The sequence below is a fragment of the Pongo abelii genome, chromosome 23 (genome assembly GCF_028885655.2).
Source record: "Pongo abelii isolate AG06213 chromosome 23, NHGRI_mPonAbe1-v2.0_pri, whole genome shotgun sequence".
NCBI lineage: Eukaryota > Metazoa > Chordata > Mammalia > Primates > Hominidae > Pongo > Pongo abelii.
The window spans coordinates 45,524,470-45,541,918 of record NC_085929.1 but is presented as its reverse complement, the minus strand read 5'-3'; the positions used below and the strand labels follow the sequence as shown (position 1 = coordinate 45,541,918).

The 17,449-nt window shown below is 52.9% G+C and overlaps 1 protein-coding gene and 1 long non-coding RNA gene across 7 annotated transcripts; one reads left to right on the top strand and one right to left on the bottom strand.

Moving 5' to 3' along the window:
* Positions 1 to 1,607: 1,607 nt before the first annotated feature.
* LOC129047336 (DNA dC->dU-editing enzyme APOBEC-3F) lies at positions 1,608 to 16,963 on the bottom strand. Of its 6 annotated transcripts, none has more exons than XM_024239693.3 (7): positions 16,585 to 16,963; positions 14,466 to 14,619; positions 12,337 to 12,616; positions 12,015 to 12,129; positions 7,975 to 8,131; positions 5,209 to 5,488; positions 1,608 to 4,985 (listed from the first exon to the last, which is right to left on the bottom strand). In XM_024239693.3, exons 1-7 carry the CDS (start codon positions 16,599 to 16,601, stop codon positions 4,867 to 4,869), a joined length of 1,122 nt encoding a protein of 373 aa, XP_024095461.2. In that variant the 5' UTR covers positions 16,602 to 16,963; the 3' UTR covers positions 1,608 to 4,866. The 6 variants fall into 6 exon arrangements, with proteins under 6 accessions (XP_024095461.2, XP_024095463.2, XP_063579155.1 ...); XM_024239695.3 differs by having other exon boundaries at positions 12,337 to 12,644; positions 14,422 to 14,619; positions 16,585 to 16,930; XM_063723085.1 differs by having other exon boundaries at positions 12,015 to 12,616; positions 16,585 to 16,932.
* On the top strand, positions 9,548 to 10,726 carry LOC134761210 (uncharacterized). Its single transcript, XR_010139534.1, has 2 exons — positions 9,548 to 9,605; positions 10,159 to 10,726. It is a non-coding gene; the product is annotated as an uncharacterized LOC134761210 (long non-coding RNA).
* Positions 16,964 to 17,449: the final 486 nt, after the last annotated feature.

Genomic DNA, 17,449 nt, shown 5'->3' with positions numbered 1-17,449 from the left:
TGCATTTCTCTTTCCTCCAAAATCGCCGAGGCATCGACTTATTCACTGCTAAAAAAAGAGGACTCTGTATATTTCTAAATGAAGAGTGTTGTTTTTACCTAAATCAATCTGGACAGGTATATGACAACATAAAAAAAATTCAAGGATAGAGGCCAAAAACTTGCCAACCAAGCAAATAATTATGTTGAACCCCCTTGGACACTGTCTAATTGGATGTCCTGGGTACTCCCAATTCTTAGTCCTTTAATACCTATTTTTCTGGCTGGGTGTGGTGGTTCATACCTGTAATCCCAGCACTTTGGGAGGCTGAGGTGGACGGATCACGAGGTCATGAGATCGAGACCATCTGGCTAACATGGTGAAACCCCCTTCTCTATTAAAAATACAAAAAAATTAGTCAGGCGTGGTGGCGTGCACCTGTAGTCCCAGCTACTCAGGAAGCTGAGGCAGGAGAATCGCCTGAACCAGGGAGGCAGAGGTTGCAGTGAGCCGAGATTGTGCCACTGCACTCCAGCCTGGGCAACAGAGCGAGACTCCATCTCAAAAAAAAAAAAAGAGAAAAACAAAAAAACCCTATTTTTCTCCTTGTTTTATTCGGACCTTTTGTCTTCCGTTTAGTTTCTCAATTCATATAAAACTGCATCCAGGCCATCACCAATAATTCTATATGACAAATGCTCCTTCTAACAACCCCAATATATCACCCCTTACCCCAAAATCTTTCTTCAGTTTAATCTCTCCCACTGTAGGTTCCCACACTGCCCCTAATCCTGCCTGAAGCAGCCATGAGAAACATCGCCCATTATCTCTCCATACCACCCCCCAAAATTTTCGCCACCCCAACACATCACCACTATTTTGTTTTGTTTTTCTTATTAATATAAGAAGACAGGAATGTCAGGCCTCTGAGCCCAAGCTAAGCCATCATATCCCCTGTGACCTGCATATATACGTCCAGATGGCCTGAAGCAACTGAAGATCCACAAAAAAAGCAAAAATAGCTTTAACTGATGACATTCCACCATTGTGATTTGTTCCTGCCCCACGCCAACTGATACCATATAGTCTCCCCTGCCGTTAAGAAGGTACTTTGTAATATTCCCCCCCACACTTAAGAATGTACTTTCTGTGCCTTTAAGAATGAACACTTATAGGTTTGGGATAGGTTTATCCCAAACCTATAAGAACTAATGATAATCCCACCACCCTTTGCTGACTCCTTTTTCGGGCTCAGCCCACCTGCACCCAGGTGAAGTAAACAGCCTTGTTGCTCACACAGAACCTGTTGGTGGTCTCTTCACATGGAGGCGTGTGACACTGACCTCAAGTGATCTGCCTGCCTTAGCCTCCCAAAGTCCTAGGATTACAGGCGTGAGCCACCATGCCCGACCAAGATTATTAATTTAAATGAGCCCTCTAGTGTGGGCACAAATTAATTTGGCTGGGGTCCATAAAGGAGAAGGTCGACCAGGTGCCATGGCTCATGTCTTTAATCCCAGCACTTTAGGAGGCAGAGGTGGGCGTCAGGAATTCGAGACCAGCCTGGCCTGGAATGTACATGGTGATGTAGCAGGAACGGTCGCAGACAAAACCCCTCAGACACCAGGTTTAGGAAGGAAGAGGCTTTAATCAGCTGGGAGGATTGACAGACTTGCGTCTTAAGATCCGAGCTCCCTGAAGAAGAAGTCCCTGGCCCTTTTAAGGGCTTACAATTCTAAGGGGTCCACGTGAAAGGGTCGTGATAGATTGTGCAAGCGTGGGCTATGTGACTGGGGGCTACATGCATCAGTGGTGGGGGCTAGCAGAACAGACCAGAAAGTTTCACAATGCTTCCTCACAATGTCTGGAATCTTTAGATAAAACAAGTGGTCAGGTCAGGAGTTGATCTTTAACTACCAGGCCCAGGTAGCCGTGCCAAACAGTCTGGCCATTGATCTTACTTCTGCATCTTTCTAACTTTTTGCTTCCTTCTGAAATAGGAGACAATGAGAGAGGTGGTCTCCTTCCTCAGTGAAACCCCATCTCTACTAAAAAACAGAAAAATTAGCAGAGATTGGTTCTGGGCATCTGTAATCCCAGCTACTCAGGAGGCTGAGGTAGAAGAATTGCTTGAACCCAGGAGGCAGAGGTTGCAGTGAGCAGTGATCCTGCTACTGCACTCCAGCCTGGGCAACAGAGTAAAACTCCATCTCAAAAAAAAAAAAAGTTGTGTACGGTGGCTTATATCTGTAATCCCATCACTTTGGGAGGCTGAGGAGGGTGGATCACCTGAGCTCACGAGTTCAAGACCAGCCTGAGCAACATGGAGAAACCCCGTCTTTACTAAAACTACAAAATTAGCCGGGCGTGGTGGCACACGCCTGTAGTCCCAGCTACTCAGGAGGCTGAGGCAGGAGAATCGCTTGAACTTGGAAGGCAGAGGTTGCAGTGAGCTGAGATTGTGCCATTGCACTCCAGCCTAGAAAACAAGAGCAAAACTCTGTCTCAAAAAAAAAAAAAAAAAAAAAAAAAAGTGATATTTGGAGGCAGAGAGACCCCAGAGGTGCAGGTGCACAGAGGAAAGGCCACAGAGGACACAGCCAGAAGGGACTCCCTGCCGGCCAGGAGGAGCGGCCTCAGAGCAAACAACCCAACCCACCCCTCGAACTTGGACTTGGAGCCTCCAGATCTGTGAGAAAATAAATGCCTGCCATGTGGGCACCTGGCCCGGGGCATCTTCTGTGGAGGCCACAGCATGAAGGGGTCATTTTTATAGAGAATCTGATTCTCTTATAACTTACATCTGCCTAGAAAATGTCAAGTCAAATTTAAAGTGTGGAGAAGGGCCTCTAAATTTCACATGTCATTTGCAAACAAAGAATTGTAATTAGGGACATACACGCAGTCTGGGTGGTGTTCACCATGTCGGGAGAACAGAGACAGCAGCAGGTTTTACAAAAAGGAGAAATGGGCTAGGCGCTGTGGCTCACACCAGCAATCCCAGCAATTTGGGAGGTCGAGGTTGGATCACTTGAGGTCAGGAGTTTAAGACCAGCCTAAGCCTGGCCAGGTGGCTCACGCCTGTAATTCCAGAACTTTGGGAGGCCGAGATGGGTGGATCATGAGGTCAGGAGTTCAAGACCAGCCTGGTCAAGATGTTGAAACGCCGTCTCTACTAAAAACACAAAAATTAGCCAGGCGTGGTGGCACGTGCATGTAATCCCAGCTACTTGGGAGGCTGAGGTAGGAGAATAGCTTGAACCCAGGTGGCAGAGGCTGCAGTGAGCCCAGATTGCACCACTGCACCCCAGCCTGGGCAACAGAGCAAGACTCCATCTCAAAAAATAAAATAAAAATAAGACCAGCCTGGGCAACATGATGAAACCTGTTTTTATGAAAAATACAAAAATTAGCCCGGCTTGGTGGTGCACGCCTATAATCCCAGCTACTCGGGAGACAGGAGAATCACTTGAACAAGGGAGGCAGAGGTTGCAGTGAGCCGAGACCACACCATTGCACTCCAGCCTGAGTGACAGGGCGAGACTCCATTTCAAAAAAAAAAAAAAGAAAAGGAGAAATGTTCTCTCGCCCTATGGGAAAGCCCGTGGGCACTAGGAAGAGTTGGGAGCTGGAAGGTTCCATTGCTGAGTCACTGCGTTTGGAGCAAGGAGTCCAAGACTTACAGCCATTTATCGTAGAAGCTATGGATAAAGCTGGTTTCAGGGTACAACGCACAGTTTCAGGAGACAGGCTTGCAGAGAAGTCCATTTTGGGAGCAATGGTGTGTGGCCTGACTGCTTTTCCTCCCTAGCTCCTGGCCTCTGTTTCAGCTGGGTGGGACATGAATGACCCAATTCGTAGGATGAAACTTACAAAGGATGTTTCTCAAAACTTCTGGTTTTCAGCTTACATATATTCATACCCATTTAGGTTGAGTTTATTTATTGATTTATTTTCAGGCAGGGTCTCGATCTGTTGCTCAGACTGGAGTTCAGTGACGTGATCGCAATTCACTGCAGCCTCCACCTCCCCAGCTCAAGCAATCCTCCTACTTCATCCTTCCAAGTAGCTTAAACTACAGGTGCATGCCACCACACCTGTTCTTTTTTTTTGGTATTTTTTTTTGTAGAGATGGGGCTTTGTCATGTGGCCCAGGCTGGTCTAGAATTCCTAGGCTCAAGCGATTCTCTCACCTCTGCCTCCCAAATTGCTGGGGGATTATAAGCGTGAGTCACCATGGCCAGCCAAGTGTGAGTTTAATAAGATTTGGTTATGCGGCCGGGCCGGGTGGCTCATGCCTGTAATTCCAGCACTTTGGGAGGCTGAGATGGGTGGATCACCTGAGGTCACGAGTTCAAGACTAGCCTGGCCAACATGGTGAAACCCAGTTACTACTAAAAATACAAAAAAAAAAAAAAAAAAAGTTAGCTGGGCGTGGTGGCAGGCGTCTGTAATCCCAGTTACTCGGGAGGCTGAGGCAGGAAAATCGCTTGAACCTGGTAGGCAGAGTTTGCAGTGAGCCAAGATCAAGCCATTGCACTCCAGTCTGGGTGACAGAGCGAAATTCCGTCTCAAAAAAAAAAAAAAAAAAAAAAATTCGGTTACACTGGGGAGATGGGAAAAGGCGGGTTAGGGGCACGCAGGCTCAGGGAACAGGGTCTTGGTGGGTGGACGGATAGCCATGGAGGCAGAAAGGGGCCTCTGCAGGAAGAGCCTGGGAGAGCGGGGAGGAGGCGGTGAGGCAGGGGAGCACTGCGGAATGGCCCTGAGGCCAGGAGGGGCTCAGGATGACCACGCAAAAGCACAGCTGGTCCAGGATGGAGGGGAGGCCCACACAGCATGAGCAGGAGGCTAGAGGAGACAGACCATGAGGCCCGGGGAGACCCGTCACTTGAGAATCTCCTGCAGCTTGCTGTCCAGGAATAGAAAGTTGCGTTTTAGTCCCTTCCAAGGCTTGAATGGTTCATGATCATTGTACACAAAGTTTTCCCAACAATATTTAAAATCTGAGAAAAAACAAGGAGAGAGCAGTGAGGGCCCAGCAGGCCTCTCTCCCGGCCCTGGGCCTCCCCTCCCAGCCCAGGTCTCCTGGCTGCCAGTTGCAGTGGGCGCCGGCCCCATCCCTGCAGGCTTCCCGGGGACACTGCCCCTCCCCACGGCATTGCAGACCCACCTGCCCGTCATGCTGTCCCTCCCGCACCCGCTCTCCTCAGCCCCTCAGCGTCTCACGTTTGTATTTCATGATCCCCACGGAGGCCCCTTCCTGACTCAGGCTGCGGAGCCCCTGCTGGTAATCTGTATCCCAGAAATAGTAAAGGCGGGCGGTGAAGACGGTGAGATTCACGTTGCTGTGCCTGGCCAGGAACTTGGCCACCTTCCCTGCACACTCTGGGCAAGGGCTCCAAGACGTGTACCAGGTGACTCGGTAGTTTGTGTTAGGAGACAGTGTGTTGTCACAGAACCAAGAGAGGAAGCACATTTCTGCATGACAATGGGTCTCAGGATCCACCTGGGGAAGGAGGAGGAGGAAGGCAGGGGGAGCTCAGACCAGGAGCAGGAGGAGTGCAGGGGTGGGGCGATGGGAGCAGAGGGTGGGCCTGGAGCCCCAGGGTGTTTCCTCATTTATTTCTGAGACAGGGTCTCTCCTGTTGCCCAGGCTGGGGTGCAGTGGTGCAATCTGGGCCGACTGCAGCCTTGACCTCCCAGGCTCAAGGAATCTTCCCACCTCAGCCTCCTGATTAGCTGGGACTGCAGGTGCCTGCCACCACGCCTGCCTAATTTTTTTTGTAATTTTTGTAGAGACGAGGTTTCACCATGTTGCCCAGGCTGATCTCGAACTCTTGGGCTCAAGCCGTCCTCCTGCCTCACCCTCCCAAAGCTCTGGGACTCTGAGCATAAACCACATGCACAGCCTTATTTTCTTTACTTTTCATTTTTCTGGGTACATACTAGGCCCCAGGGCTTTTTACTCATTGAATTTCCCTTCTTCCATCCTTCTCCTTCCTATTTATTTTTTCTTTTCTTTCTTTTCTTTTTTTTTTTTTTTTTTGATACTGAGTCTCACTCTGTCACCCATGCTGTAGTGCAGTGGCGCGATCTCCGCTCACTGCAAGCTCCGCCTCCGGGGTTCACGCTATTCTCCTGCCTCACCCTCCCAAGTAGCTGGGACTACAGGCGCCCGCCACCACGCCCGGCTAATTTTTTGTATTTTTTAGTAGAGATGGGGTTTCACTGTGTTAGCCAGGATAGTCTCAATCTCCTGACCTCGTGATCCCCCGCCTCAGCATCCCAAAGTGCTGGGATTACAGGCGTGAACCACTGCGCCCGGCCGTTCCTCTTTATCTTTTTGAGTGACAGAGTCTTGCTCTGTCACCCAGGCTGGGGTGCAGTGGCAAGATCTCGGCTCACTGCAACCTCTGCCTCCTGGGTTCAAGCGATTTTCCTGCCTCAGCCTCCCAAGTAGTTGGGACTACAGGGGCACACCCCCACGCCTGGCTAATTTTTATAGCTTTAGTAGTGATGGGATTTCACCATGTTAGCCAGGCTGGTGTCAAACTCCTGACCTCATGATCTGCCCGCCTCGGCCTCGCAAAGTGCTGGGTTTACAGGCGAGAGCCACCGCACTCGGCCCCTTCCTTCTTTATTTTATTGAGTCTTTTCCTGTCTCATCATAGGTCATGTGTGATTTCTGGCATCCTGTTCCCCAGGCATCCATTAACCAGGCATCCTCAGCCCCTGCTGTGGCCTGGTCCTATGGGGTCTGCCTTGTTCCCTGTCTGCCTTCTGCTGGGAAGGTCATTGGACCAGCATTGTCCCATGGAGTTGAAGGCTGGCCAAAGGGGCTACTGAGCACTTGAAATGGGGCTCTGATTAGAAACGTTGGCACGTGTAAAATACACAGCTCATTTCAAAATCTCATTGTGAGAACAGACAAACTTTAACTCTCTCATGAGGCATTTATATTAAGTATATGTTGAAATCGTATGTGAGATAATTGAGCTAATGTAGACATTAAAATTTCTTCCACGAGTTCTTGTCGCCTTTTTAGCATGTGGGGACTGGAAACACTTGCGCTTCAGTCCTGAGTCCTGGGTGTTTCCGAGGCCAGCACTGCTGTAGGCCAGGCCTGCCCAGCACACAGACGGCTCCCTCCCCAAACACACTCTGAAAAAATCTCCTGCCTCAGTGAAGGGGGTCGCAGGGATGGGTGGGACATGACAGGGTGGGTGGGAGGTCAGTGGCTGCTGTGGGGGCGGCAGGGTGAGGAGCGAGGGTTCACCATCCTGTGATGATGTGTCCTTGACATTGAGGAATCAGGGCAGTGGCAGGGGCGGCCCCACCAGCCCAGCAGTGACTGGCCCAGGCACAGTGCTGGACACCACACCTACCGCTTCCCACAGCTGCTGTTTCCCGAGGACTGCCGGACGCACAGCTCCATGACAAGATTATGGGAAACAAAGTCAAGAGTGAGGGTGCTGGGTGCTAACAAGGCCTTTTGGGAAGAGGCAAACCCCCTCCACGATCCGATCCCAGGACAGTCAGGGAGGAAGATCTGGGCCACGGACTTAAAAAACGTGGGAGGAGGTTGGGCGCGGTGGCTCATGCCTGTAATCCTAGCACTTTGGGAGGCCGAGGGGGGCGGATCACTTGAGGTCAGGAGTTCGAAACCAGCCTGGCCACCATGGTGAAACCCCATCTCTACTAAAAATAGAATAAAAATTAGCCAGGTGTGGTGGCGGGCACCTGCAATCCCAGCTACTCAGGAGGCTGAGGCAGAAGAATTGCTTGAACCCGGGAGGCAGAGGTTGCAGTGAGCCGAGATCACACCCTTGCACTCCAGCCTGGGTGACTGAGCGAGACTCTGTCTCAAAAAAAAAGAAATGTAAGAGGAAAGTACACACAGGAAAGCCCACGCCGGGCACATCACATATTGTGTTTTCTGCATTCCCAGCTGCTTAGCTCCTATTTGGGGTGTAACTAGGACTTTGGTGCTACCTGGTTTCGGAAGACGCCCCTCTTCCAGGAGACAGGTGAGTGGTGCTTTGTAACTTCCACGGTGAAGCACAGCCAGCTTTCGTTCCGACCATAGGCTTTGCGTAGGTTTTTAAAGTGGAAGTAGAATATGTGTGGATATGTTGCCTCCATCGGGTTTCTGAAGGCACAATAGAGAAACCCCAATGCAGAGACCCCCCTGGATTCTTCGGGGCTGATGCCCACTGAACACCACTCCCTGGACAGCCCTGGGCTCTGGGCCTCTCCCATCCCTCCAGAGCCCTGAGAATGTCTGCTGCTTTCCCAGGCAGAAAGACTGGCAGAGAGAAAGAGGAGGGGATGCTGGCAGGGGCAGAAGGGCCGGGGTGACCTCTCCCAGCTGGAACCCCAGCTCTGAGGCTACCAATGGGACACCCTCAACCTCCCAGTTTTTCTGCTACACATATCCCAACCCATTAGGAAAATGCAACAGACAATAAAACTCTTCACCCTAAAATAATTGCTTGAACATTTCAGCTCAATTCCTTCCTCACATTTCACCTGTCCAATGATGATGATTATTTTTACGTTGGGATCACACCGAATTCCCAGGCCCAGGCTACTCTTTTTGTTTGTTTTTTTTCTGGGACATAGTCTCCCTCTGTTGCCCAGGCTGGAGTGCAGAGGCACGATCTCGGCTTACTGCAACCTGCACCTCCCGAGTTGAAGTGATTCTCATGCCTCAGCCTCCTGAGTAGCTGGGATTACAAGCTTGTGTCACCATGCCCGGCTGATTTTTGTATTTTTATTTATTTATTTATTTTTATACAGGGTCTCAGTCTGTCGCCAGGCTGGAGTGCAGTGGCACAATCTCGGCTCACTGCAACCTCTGCCTCCTGGTTTCAAGCGATTCTCCTGCCTCAGCCTCCCAACTAGCTGGGACTGCAGGCACGTGCCACCACACCCGGCTAATTTTTTGTATTTTTAGTAGAGACAGGGTTTCACCATGTTAGCCAGGATGGTCTTGAACTCCTGACCTTGTGATCCGCCCGTCTGCCTCCCAAAGTGCTGGGATTACAGGTGTGAGCCACCGCCCCCAGACCTAGTTTTTGTATTTTTAGTAGAGACTGGGTTTTACCATGTTGGCCAGGCCGGTCTTGAACTCCTGACCTCGTGATCTGCCCAACTCAGCCTCCCAAAGTGCTGGGATGACAGGCGTGAGTCACTGTGCCTGGCCAGCCTAGGCCACTCTCCTAAGTGCTGCGAGGGTCTGAGCTCATGGCATGTGCCTGAGGCCTGCAGGGGCCATCCCTATTTTACAGACGAGGTGCCAGAGGTACAGAGAGGCGGGGTAACCTGCCCAGGCCACAGAGATGGGGATGGATGGAGCTGGGGCCCCTTTCCCGGCCAGCCCTGTCCAGCCTCTGCATCACAGGCCCTGCAGCAGGGAGCTGTTGGGAACCGGGCTCTCTTCTTACTAAACATTAAAATAAGAGCATTTCTCCTGATCATCATATTTTTTCCTACACTCCATGTTGCAGGTGTCATTCTAAAAGGTGAATGGTGCTCACGGAGGAGGAGCCTGTGTCTGGGGTCCTGTGCATCCTCCTCTGCTCACAGTGGAGGCATCTTTGGAAGAAATGACTTATTTTCTGGTACAGAGACCATGCCCTCCCCAACACCCTCTCCTGAGACTTTGTGTTGAAACAAAGTAAATCTTGCAGAAATTCCATCAAAGTGCTGAGAACAAAATGCCTGATTGCTCCAATCATCCTTTGGTTCAATTCTCCCAGTTCCTGAGCTCAGGAATGGCGGGAAGCACAGAAAGGGAGCACCTTCCCAGGGCGGGGAGCAATAGCCCAGGGGTGACTTTCCGGGGAGAGTCTCAGCAGGGCGCCTGGGCTGGGGCAGGTGGGGGAGGTGGCCCATTCAGAAGCTGTAGAGGGGCAACCACATAGCAGGGCAAAGAGCCTGACTGGGAGTGGGAGCAGCAGAGGGACCAGAGGGGAGAGAGCCTAGTGCTGGGGCTGGGGCAGGGGGAGGCCAGGCTGAGGCCCAGCAGGGCCACTAGGCAGGAAGGGGCAGCAGAGGCCCCGTGGGCAGAGTGGGCAGTGGTCCCTGATCTGAGGCTTCATGTGCACCCTCCCTGGCAGGCTTGTCCTGGCCCTGATGTTAGTCCTGGGCTTGGGTTCTATTTCTATCTTTCAGGGCCCGTGTTCCAGGAGACACCTGCGCTGTGAGTGACCTCCCAGGCCCATCTGAGTGCAGGCCTCACTTTATGCTGCTTTCTCACCTGGATGGGAAGACCTCTGGAGGGACCCCTGGATCCTGCCCTCAGGAATCATCCCAGGGACGCCCCCCACCCAGCAGCTATGTGGTAGGGAGGGAGAGTGAGGGGCAGGTGTCTGCTTCCCCCCATGCCTTCACATTCGAAGGCCACCACTGGAGGGAGGAATAGCAGGTGGGGGGCCCTCAGATGTCCCCCCAGGATGCCATGCGTGCCCCCACACTGAACTCCTTCCTTCCACATCTCCTGCCCAGAGTTGTTCCCTGGCAGGCTGAGCTCTTGTCCCTATGTCACAGAAGGGCGGAGGCTGGTGTCCCGGCCACCTTGTCTTGCAGTTTGCTCCTCTGGTCTAAGACCCAGGTGCTCAGTTCCCGTCTCTCCCGAGGGCCTTAGATCCCTTTCTATGGCCTCTCTGGTCTCTGGTTGCCTTTTTCTGTTGTGCTTCCTGGAGAGCTCCCAGCATCTCAAGCCTCCCATTATCCAAGCCTACTCTTTTGCAAAATCTTACTCAACACCTGGCCAACATTGCAAAACCCCGTCTCTACTAAAAATACAAAAATTAGCCGGCATGGTGGCATGCGCCTGTAATCCCAGGTACTTGGGAGGCTGAGACAAGAGAATTGCTGGAACCAGGAGGTAGAGGTTGCAGTGAGCCGAGATCGCACCACAGCACTCCAGCCTGGAAGACAGAGGGAGACGGTGTCTCAAAAAAAAAAAAAAATAATATATATATATCTTATTCAATTGGGACCTTGATCACCGAGTGTTTGCTTGGCTCTTTCTGCATCTCCATCCCTGTGGGGGGCAGATTTGAGAAGGGACAGGCATGAGCAGGAGGCTGGGCTGGGTGCTGTTGGGTGGGGAAGCCATGGGGTGGGGCCCAGGGTGCAGCAAGGTCTGGAGGGAGGGGCTGTGAGAATCAGGTAAGGACTCGCCTGGGAGACAGACACACAGAACGGGGACCCCTGCACACCCCACCCAAGCTTGACCCATTGTCATGGGCTAAATTGTATCTTCCCCACATTGATATGTTGAAGCCCTCATCCCCACCTGCTCACAGGGTAACTGTATTTGGAGACAAGTACACTAAAGTGGTGATTAAATTAACTCATGACCCGTAGGGTGGGCCCTAATCCTGTCTGACTGGGGTCCATAAACGAGGAGGACATTTAGAGGCAGAGAGACCCCAGGAGTGCAGGTGCGCAGAGGAAAGGCCAGAGAGGACAGGGCTGGAAGGGACCCCCTGCCAGCCAGGAGGAGCGGCCACAGAGGACACAACCCCGCCCACCTCTCCACCTGTGAGAAAATAAATGCCTGCCCTGTGGGCACCCGGCCCGGGGCATCTTCTATGGCAGCCGAAGCCTGAAGTTTCCACAGAGGCTGCTCCTTCTCAGGGGCTCAGGTCGGCCTTTAAGGATGTTGCTCAAAGCTTCTGGCTGTCGGCCTTGTGACTATTCATGCCCACTTATGTCCAGTTTTCTGACAAATTCGATTATGCCAGGGAGATGGAATGAGCCAGCTTGGGGATCCCAGGCTGTGGGGGTGGATGGAGGTCGCTCTGGAGGCAGAAGGGGCCTCTCACTCACAGGAAGGGCCCAGGAAAGCAGGGAGGAGGCAGGGAGGTGGAGGGAGCACGAGGAGCTGGGGTGACGGGGTGTGACCAAGAGGGCAGGCAGGGGGCAGGAGGGAGGGCGGGAGGGCCCAGCCAGGGGAGTCCTCAGGAGGATGAGCAGGAGGCGAGAGGAGAGAGACGATGAGGCCGGAGGGAGACCCTCACCTGAGAATCTCCTTTAGCGTGTGGTGCAGGAATGCATAATTGGCATCGAATTTGTACCAAGGCATGAATGGCTGACCTTCATTGTACACAAAGTTTTCCCAGCAGTATGCAAAGTCTGAGATGAAGAGGCAGGAAGCAGTCAGGCTCTGCCCTGACCCTGGGCCCGCGCTCCCAGGCCTGGTCTCCTGGCTGTCAGTTGCCATCGGTGCCGGCCCCGCCCCTGCAGGCTGCCCTGGGACACCCCCAGCCATGGCATTGCAGATCCATCCATCTTTCATGCTGTTCCTCCCGCTCACGATCCCCTGACCCCTCCACCTCTCACCTTCATAGTCCATGATCTTCACGTGGGCCCCTGCCTGACGCAGCCTGCGGAGCGCCCCTCGGTAATCTCTTTCCCAGTAGTAGTACAGGCGGGCGGTGGAGACGGTCAGGGTGACATTGGGGTGCTCAGCCAGGAATTCGGCCAGCTTCGCCACACAGTCCGGGCAGGGGGTCCAGGATACAAACCAGGTGATCTGGAAGCGCTTGTAAGCAGGCAGCTGGTTGCCACAGAACCAAGAGAGGAAGCACATTTCTGCGTGGTACGGAGGCTCGAAATACACCTGGGAGAGGAGCAGGGGGCAGGGGATGCTCTGAGAGGGGGAGCAGAAGGAGTGCAGGGGTGGGGCAGGGAGAGGAGGGGCCAGGACAGGAGCCCAGGGGATCTTGCCATTGAAGCTCCTTTCCTCCATCCCTCCTGTTTAGTCTGCTCCAAAGCTCATGTTCAGTGTTAATGGCTATTGTAATGGCCTTAAGAGGTGGCACCTAGAAGAGGCTGTGAGGCTGTGGGGACTGCACCTTTGTGGGTGCCACTGCTGTGGTTATTCAAGGGTGACTTCAGCCCCACTTTCTGTCTCTTGCCCTATAGCTGGGGGGGCAGTATGTCAGACTAAACTGCTTCCTCTTGTCCCCGTGGCATGGAGCAGCAGTGACTCAACATCCCAGGCCACTCTGTCTGGAGCATCCCCTGAACTTCTGGCAACAACCTGCACCCCCACGTGATGGTGCAGCTCGCAGGCCCTGGAAAGTTGCTGGTTCTTTCACAGTGGACTTCCCAGAGTCCAGAACTCGAGCCCACACATTTCTGTTCATTTTAAATGTCCCCATCTCAGTCCTGCTGTTGAAGCATCACAAGGTGCACCAAGACACGTGCTTCCCTTCGTTTGGAAGTTTTCCCAGCCCTGTTCAGAACCTCGTGCGGGAATTCTGGCATCCATTCTCCCAGGCATCCATTCACCAGGCATCCTCAGCCCCTGCTGTGGCCTGGCCCTCTAGGGTCTGCCTTGTTCCCTGCCTGCGGTCAGCTGGGGAGGCCACTGGACCTGCGCTGTCCCATGTGGTGGGGCACACTGGCCAAAGGGGCTACTGAGCACTTGAAATGGGGCTCTGATGAGAGACCTGGGCACCTGAAAAATACACCATACACCGCTTATTTATCTTTTTTTGTTTTTTGTTTTTGTTTTGAGACGTAGTTTCACTCTTGTTGCCCAGGCTGGAGTGCAATGATGCAATCTTGGCTCACTACAACCTCTGCCTCATGGGTTCAAGTGATTCTCCTGCCTCAGCCTCCCAAGTAGCTGGGATTACAGGCGACTGCCACCACACTGGGCTAATTTTTTTTGTATTTTTAGTAGAGACGGGATTGCACCATGTTGGCCAAGCTGGTTTTCAAACATCTAACCTCAGGTGATCCACCCGCCTCGGCCTCCCAAAGTGCTGGGATTACAGGCGCAAGCCACCCACCAAGCGTGGCCTGCACAGCTCATTTCAAAGACTCAGTGTGACAAGAAAAAGAAACTTCATTATCTTGTCAAGAATTTTATGTTAATTAATGTTGAAGTAATGTTAGCTACATTGGATTAAATAAAATATTAAAATTAGGCCGGCGCTGTGGCTCACACCTGTAATCCCAACACTTTGGGAGGCCGAGGCAGGTGGATCACCTGAGGTCTGGAGTTCAAAACCAGCCTGGCCAACACGATAAAATCCGGTCTCTACTAAAAATACAAAAAAAAAAAAAAAAAAATTACCTGGGCGTGGTGGTGGGCACCTATAATCCCAGCTACTCGGGAGTCTTAGGCGACAGCATCGCTTGAACCCAGGAGGCAGAGGTTGCAGTGAGCCGAGATTGCGCCATTGCACTCCAGCCTGAGCAACAAGAGTGAAACTCTGTCTCAAAAAAAAACAAAAAAACAAAAAAACAAAACAAGGCCTTTTGTGCAGAGGCAAACCCCCTCCACGATCCGATCCCAGGACGGTCCAGCAGGAAGGTCAGGGCCACGGACTTGGAAAGTGTGGGAGAGAAGGACACACTGGATAGCCCGCCGCTGGGCACTTCACTTATCAGTGCGTGGTTTGCTTTCCCAGCTGGCTTAGCTCCTGCCTGCAAAGTGATTGGAGTCCGGGTGGTACCTGGCCTCGAAAGATCTTTGCGTTCAAAGGGGGCCTTGAGGGACCCTTTGTTTTCACTTTGTAGCACAGCCAGACGGTATTCCGACGAGAAAGGATGGGTCTATTATTAAAGTTGTAGAAGAATGTGCCTCGATACATTCGCTCCACTGTGTTTCTGAAGACACAAGAGAGAAACCAGCCAATGTAGAGAGCACTCCCGGGAGCCCTCAGGGCTGATGTTCACTAAACATAGCCCCCTGCATGGCTCTGGGCCTCCCCCATCCCTCCCCAGCCCTGAGAATTTCTGCTTCCTTCCCAGGCAGGAAGACCAGGGAGAGAGCAAGAAAAGGGGATGCTGGCAGGGGCAGCAGGGCCAGGCTGACCTCTTCCAGCTCAGGGTCCAGCTCTGGTCGTTCCAGGAGTACATTCCCCACCTTCCCAGTATTTCTCCCACCCACTCTCCAACGCATTAGTAAAATGCAAAAGAGAACAAAGTTCTTGGCTGGACATTATGGCTCATGCCTGTAATCCCAGCACTTTGGGAGGCCGAGGTGGGCCGATTACTTGAGGTCAGGAGTTTGAGACCAGTCTCACCAACATGGTGAAACCTAGTCTCTACTAAAAATACAAAAATTAGCCAGGCGTGGTGGTGGGTGCCTGTAATCCCAGCCACTGCAGAGGCTGAGGCAGGAGAATCGCTTGAACCTGGGAGGCGGAGGTTGTAGTGAGCCGAGATCGTGCCACTGTACTCCAGCCTGGGCAACAAGAGCAAGCCTCCATCTCAAAAAAAAAAAAAAAAAAAAGAGAGAGAGAGAGAATAAAACTCTTCACCCCAAAATAATAGATTTTAACCTTTTAGCCAGTTCCTTCCTGACTTTTCACCTCTGTATATTACTATTGTTAAATCATGGTAGAACCAAATTCTGAGGCCCAGGCCACTCTTCTAAGTGCTGCGCAGGGGTGAGCTCACATGAGGCTGCCCTAGGCCCGCAGAGGCCATTCCCATCTTACAGAGGAGGGGCCAGACGAGCAGAGAGGTGGGGTAACCTGCCCAGGCCACACAGCTGGGGACAGATGAGGCTGGGGCCTCTTACCAGACCAGCCCTGTCCAGTCTCTGTATCACTGGCCTTGCAGGAGGGAGCCATTGGGGACTGGACTCTCTTCTTACTAAATTTTAAAATAATAGCATTTCTCCTGATCATTGAGTTTTTTCCCATATATTCCATGTTTTTTGTTTTGTTTTTGTTTTTGTTTTCTTTTGAGACGAAATTTGGCTCTTGTTGCCCAGGCTGTAGTACAATGGGGCGATCTCGGCTCACTGCAACCTCCGCCTCCTGGGTTCAAGTGATTCTCCTGTCTCAGCCTCTGCAGTAGCTGGGATTATAGGCGCCCGCCACCACACCTGGCTAATTTTGTATTTTTAGTAGAGACCGGGTTTATCCATGTTGATCAGGCTAGTCTCGAACTCCCGACCTCAGGCGATCCGCCCACCTCAGCCTACCAAAGTGCTGGGATGACAGGCGTGAGCCACCGCGCCCGGCCACTATATTCCATGTTACTGGTGTCATTATAAACAGTGAATGCTGATAGTGGAGGAGGAGCGTGTGTTCGGGGTCATCTGCATCCTCCTCTGCCCACAGAGGAGACATCCTTGGAAGACATGATTTACCTTTGCTTCAGAGACCATTCTCTCCCCACACCCTCTCCTAAGACTTGGTATTTAAGCAAAGCAAATCTTACAGAAAATCCATCAAAGCCCTGTGAACAAAATTCCACATTGCTCTAATCATCCTTTAGTTCAATTCTCCCAGTTCCAGAGTTCAGGAATGGCGGGAAGCACACAGAGGGAGCACCCTCCCAGGGTAGGGAGCACCACCCCTGCCATGACTTTCAGGGGAGAGTCTCAGCAGGGGACCTGGGCTGGGGCAGGTGGGGGAGGCGGCCCATTCAGAAGCAGCAGTGGGGCGACCACACAGCAGGGCAAGGAGCCTGGCTGGGAGTGGGGGGTGCAGGGGAGCCAGAAGGGAGGGAGCCCAGGGCTGGGGCTGGAGCAGGGGGAGACCAGGGCTGAGGCCCAGCAGGGCCACCAGGCAGGAAGGGGCAGCAGAGGGGCCCAGCGGGTAGAGCGGGCAGCGGTACCTGAACTGAGGATTCATCCTTGGCCGGCTAGTCCTGACTAAGATCTTCGTCTGGAGCACCAGGGTTTCACTTTCTGCTCGAGGCTCCTGGTTTTAGGACAGCCCTCCTTAAAGTGACCTCCCAGGGCCTCGTAGTCATGGCCCCGCCCCCTTCCTGCTCAGGCGCTGGTGTGGGAGGCTCTCGGATGCTTTATCTTCCTCAGTCTCTAACCCCCTTTCTGGTTTTCTCTGGGGCCCTCCCCCTGGCAGAGGGACCTCTGATAAAGACAGGCCGCTCTGTGCGGCAGGACCCAAGGCAATTGCAAAGGGAAAGAGAAAGTCATTGCAGCCAGAGCCCGGGAGGTGGGTCCACACCAGGCTGAGCCAGCAGAGCACAAGCCCCTCCCCTGGTGGTCCCGCCCAGCTGGAGCCGCCTCTCCACCATCAAGACAGACAGGCTGATGCCTCCGCAGGGACTCCCGGATCCTGCCCTCAGGGATCATCCCAGAGACGGCCCCCACCCAGCAGCCATGGGGACAGGGAGGGAGAGTGGAGGGCCAGGTGTCTGCCTCTCCCAGGCCTTCACCCTCGGAGGCCGCCATGGGAGGGAGGGACAGCAGGTGGGTGTGGGCCTCAGGTGTCCCACCAGGATGCCATGCGCACCCCCACACTGAGCTCTTTCCTTCCTGCTTCTCCTTCTTCCCCATCTCCTGCCCGGAGTTCCTCCCTGGTGGGCTGAACTTTCGCCCTCTCTTGTCCCCATATTATGGAAGGGCAGCGGCTGGTGTCCCAGGCCAGCCTGTCTGGAGCCTCCCTGCGCATATCACAGCTCCCTTCCGCTGGTAGTGTGCTCCCATGGTGTGGTGACCTAAAAATTACACAAGGGA

Excerpts from the sequence above, each read along its gene's own strand:
- LOC129047336 (XM_063723085.1), bottom strand. Across the intron at positions 12,617-14,465 it reads CAAAGATCTTTCGAGGCCAG|GTGTATTTCGAGCCTCCGTA; the intron begins GTACCACCCGGA and ends CTCCTCTCCCAG. Across the intron at positions 5,489-7,974 it reads GGGGCGTCTTCCGAAACCAG|GTGGATCCTGAGACCCATTG; the intron begins GTAGCACCAAAG and ends CTCCTTCCCCAG.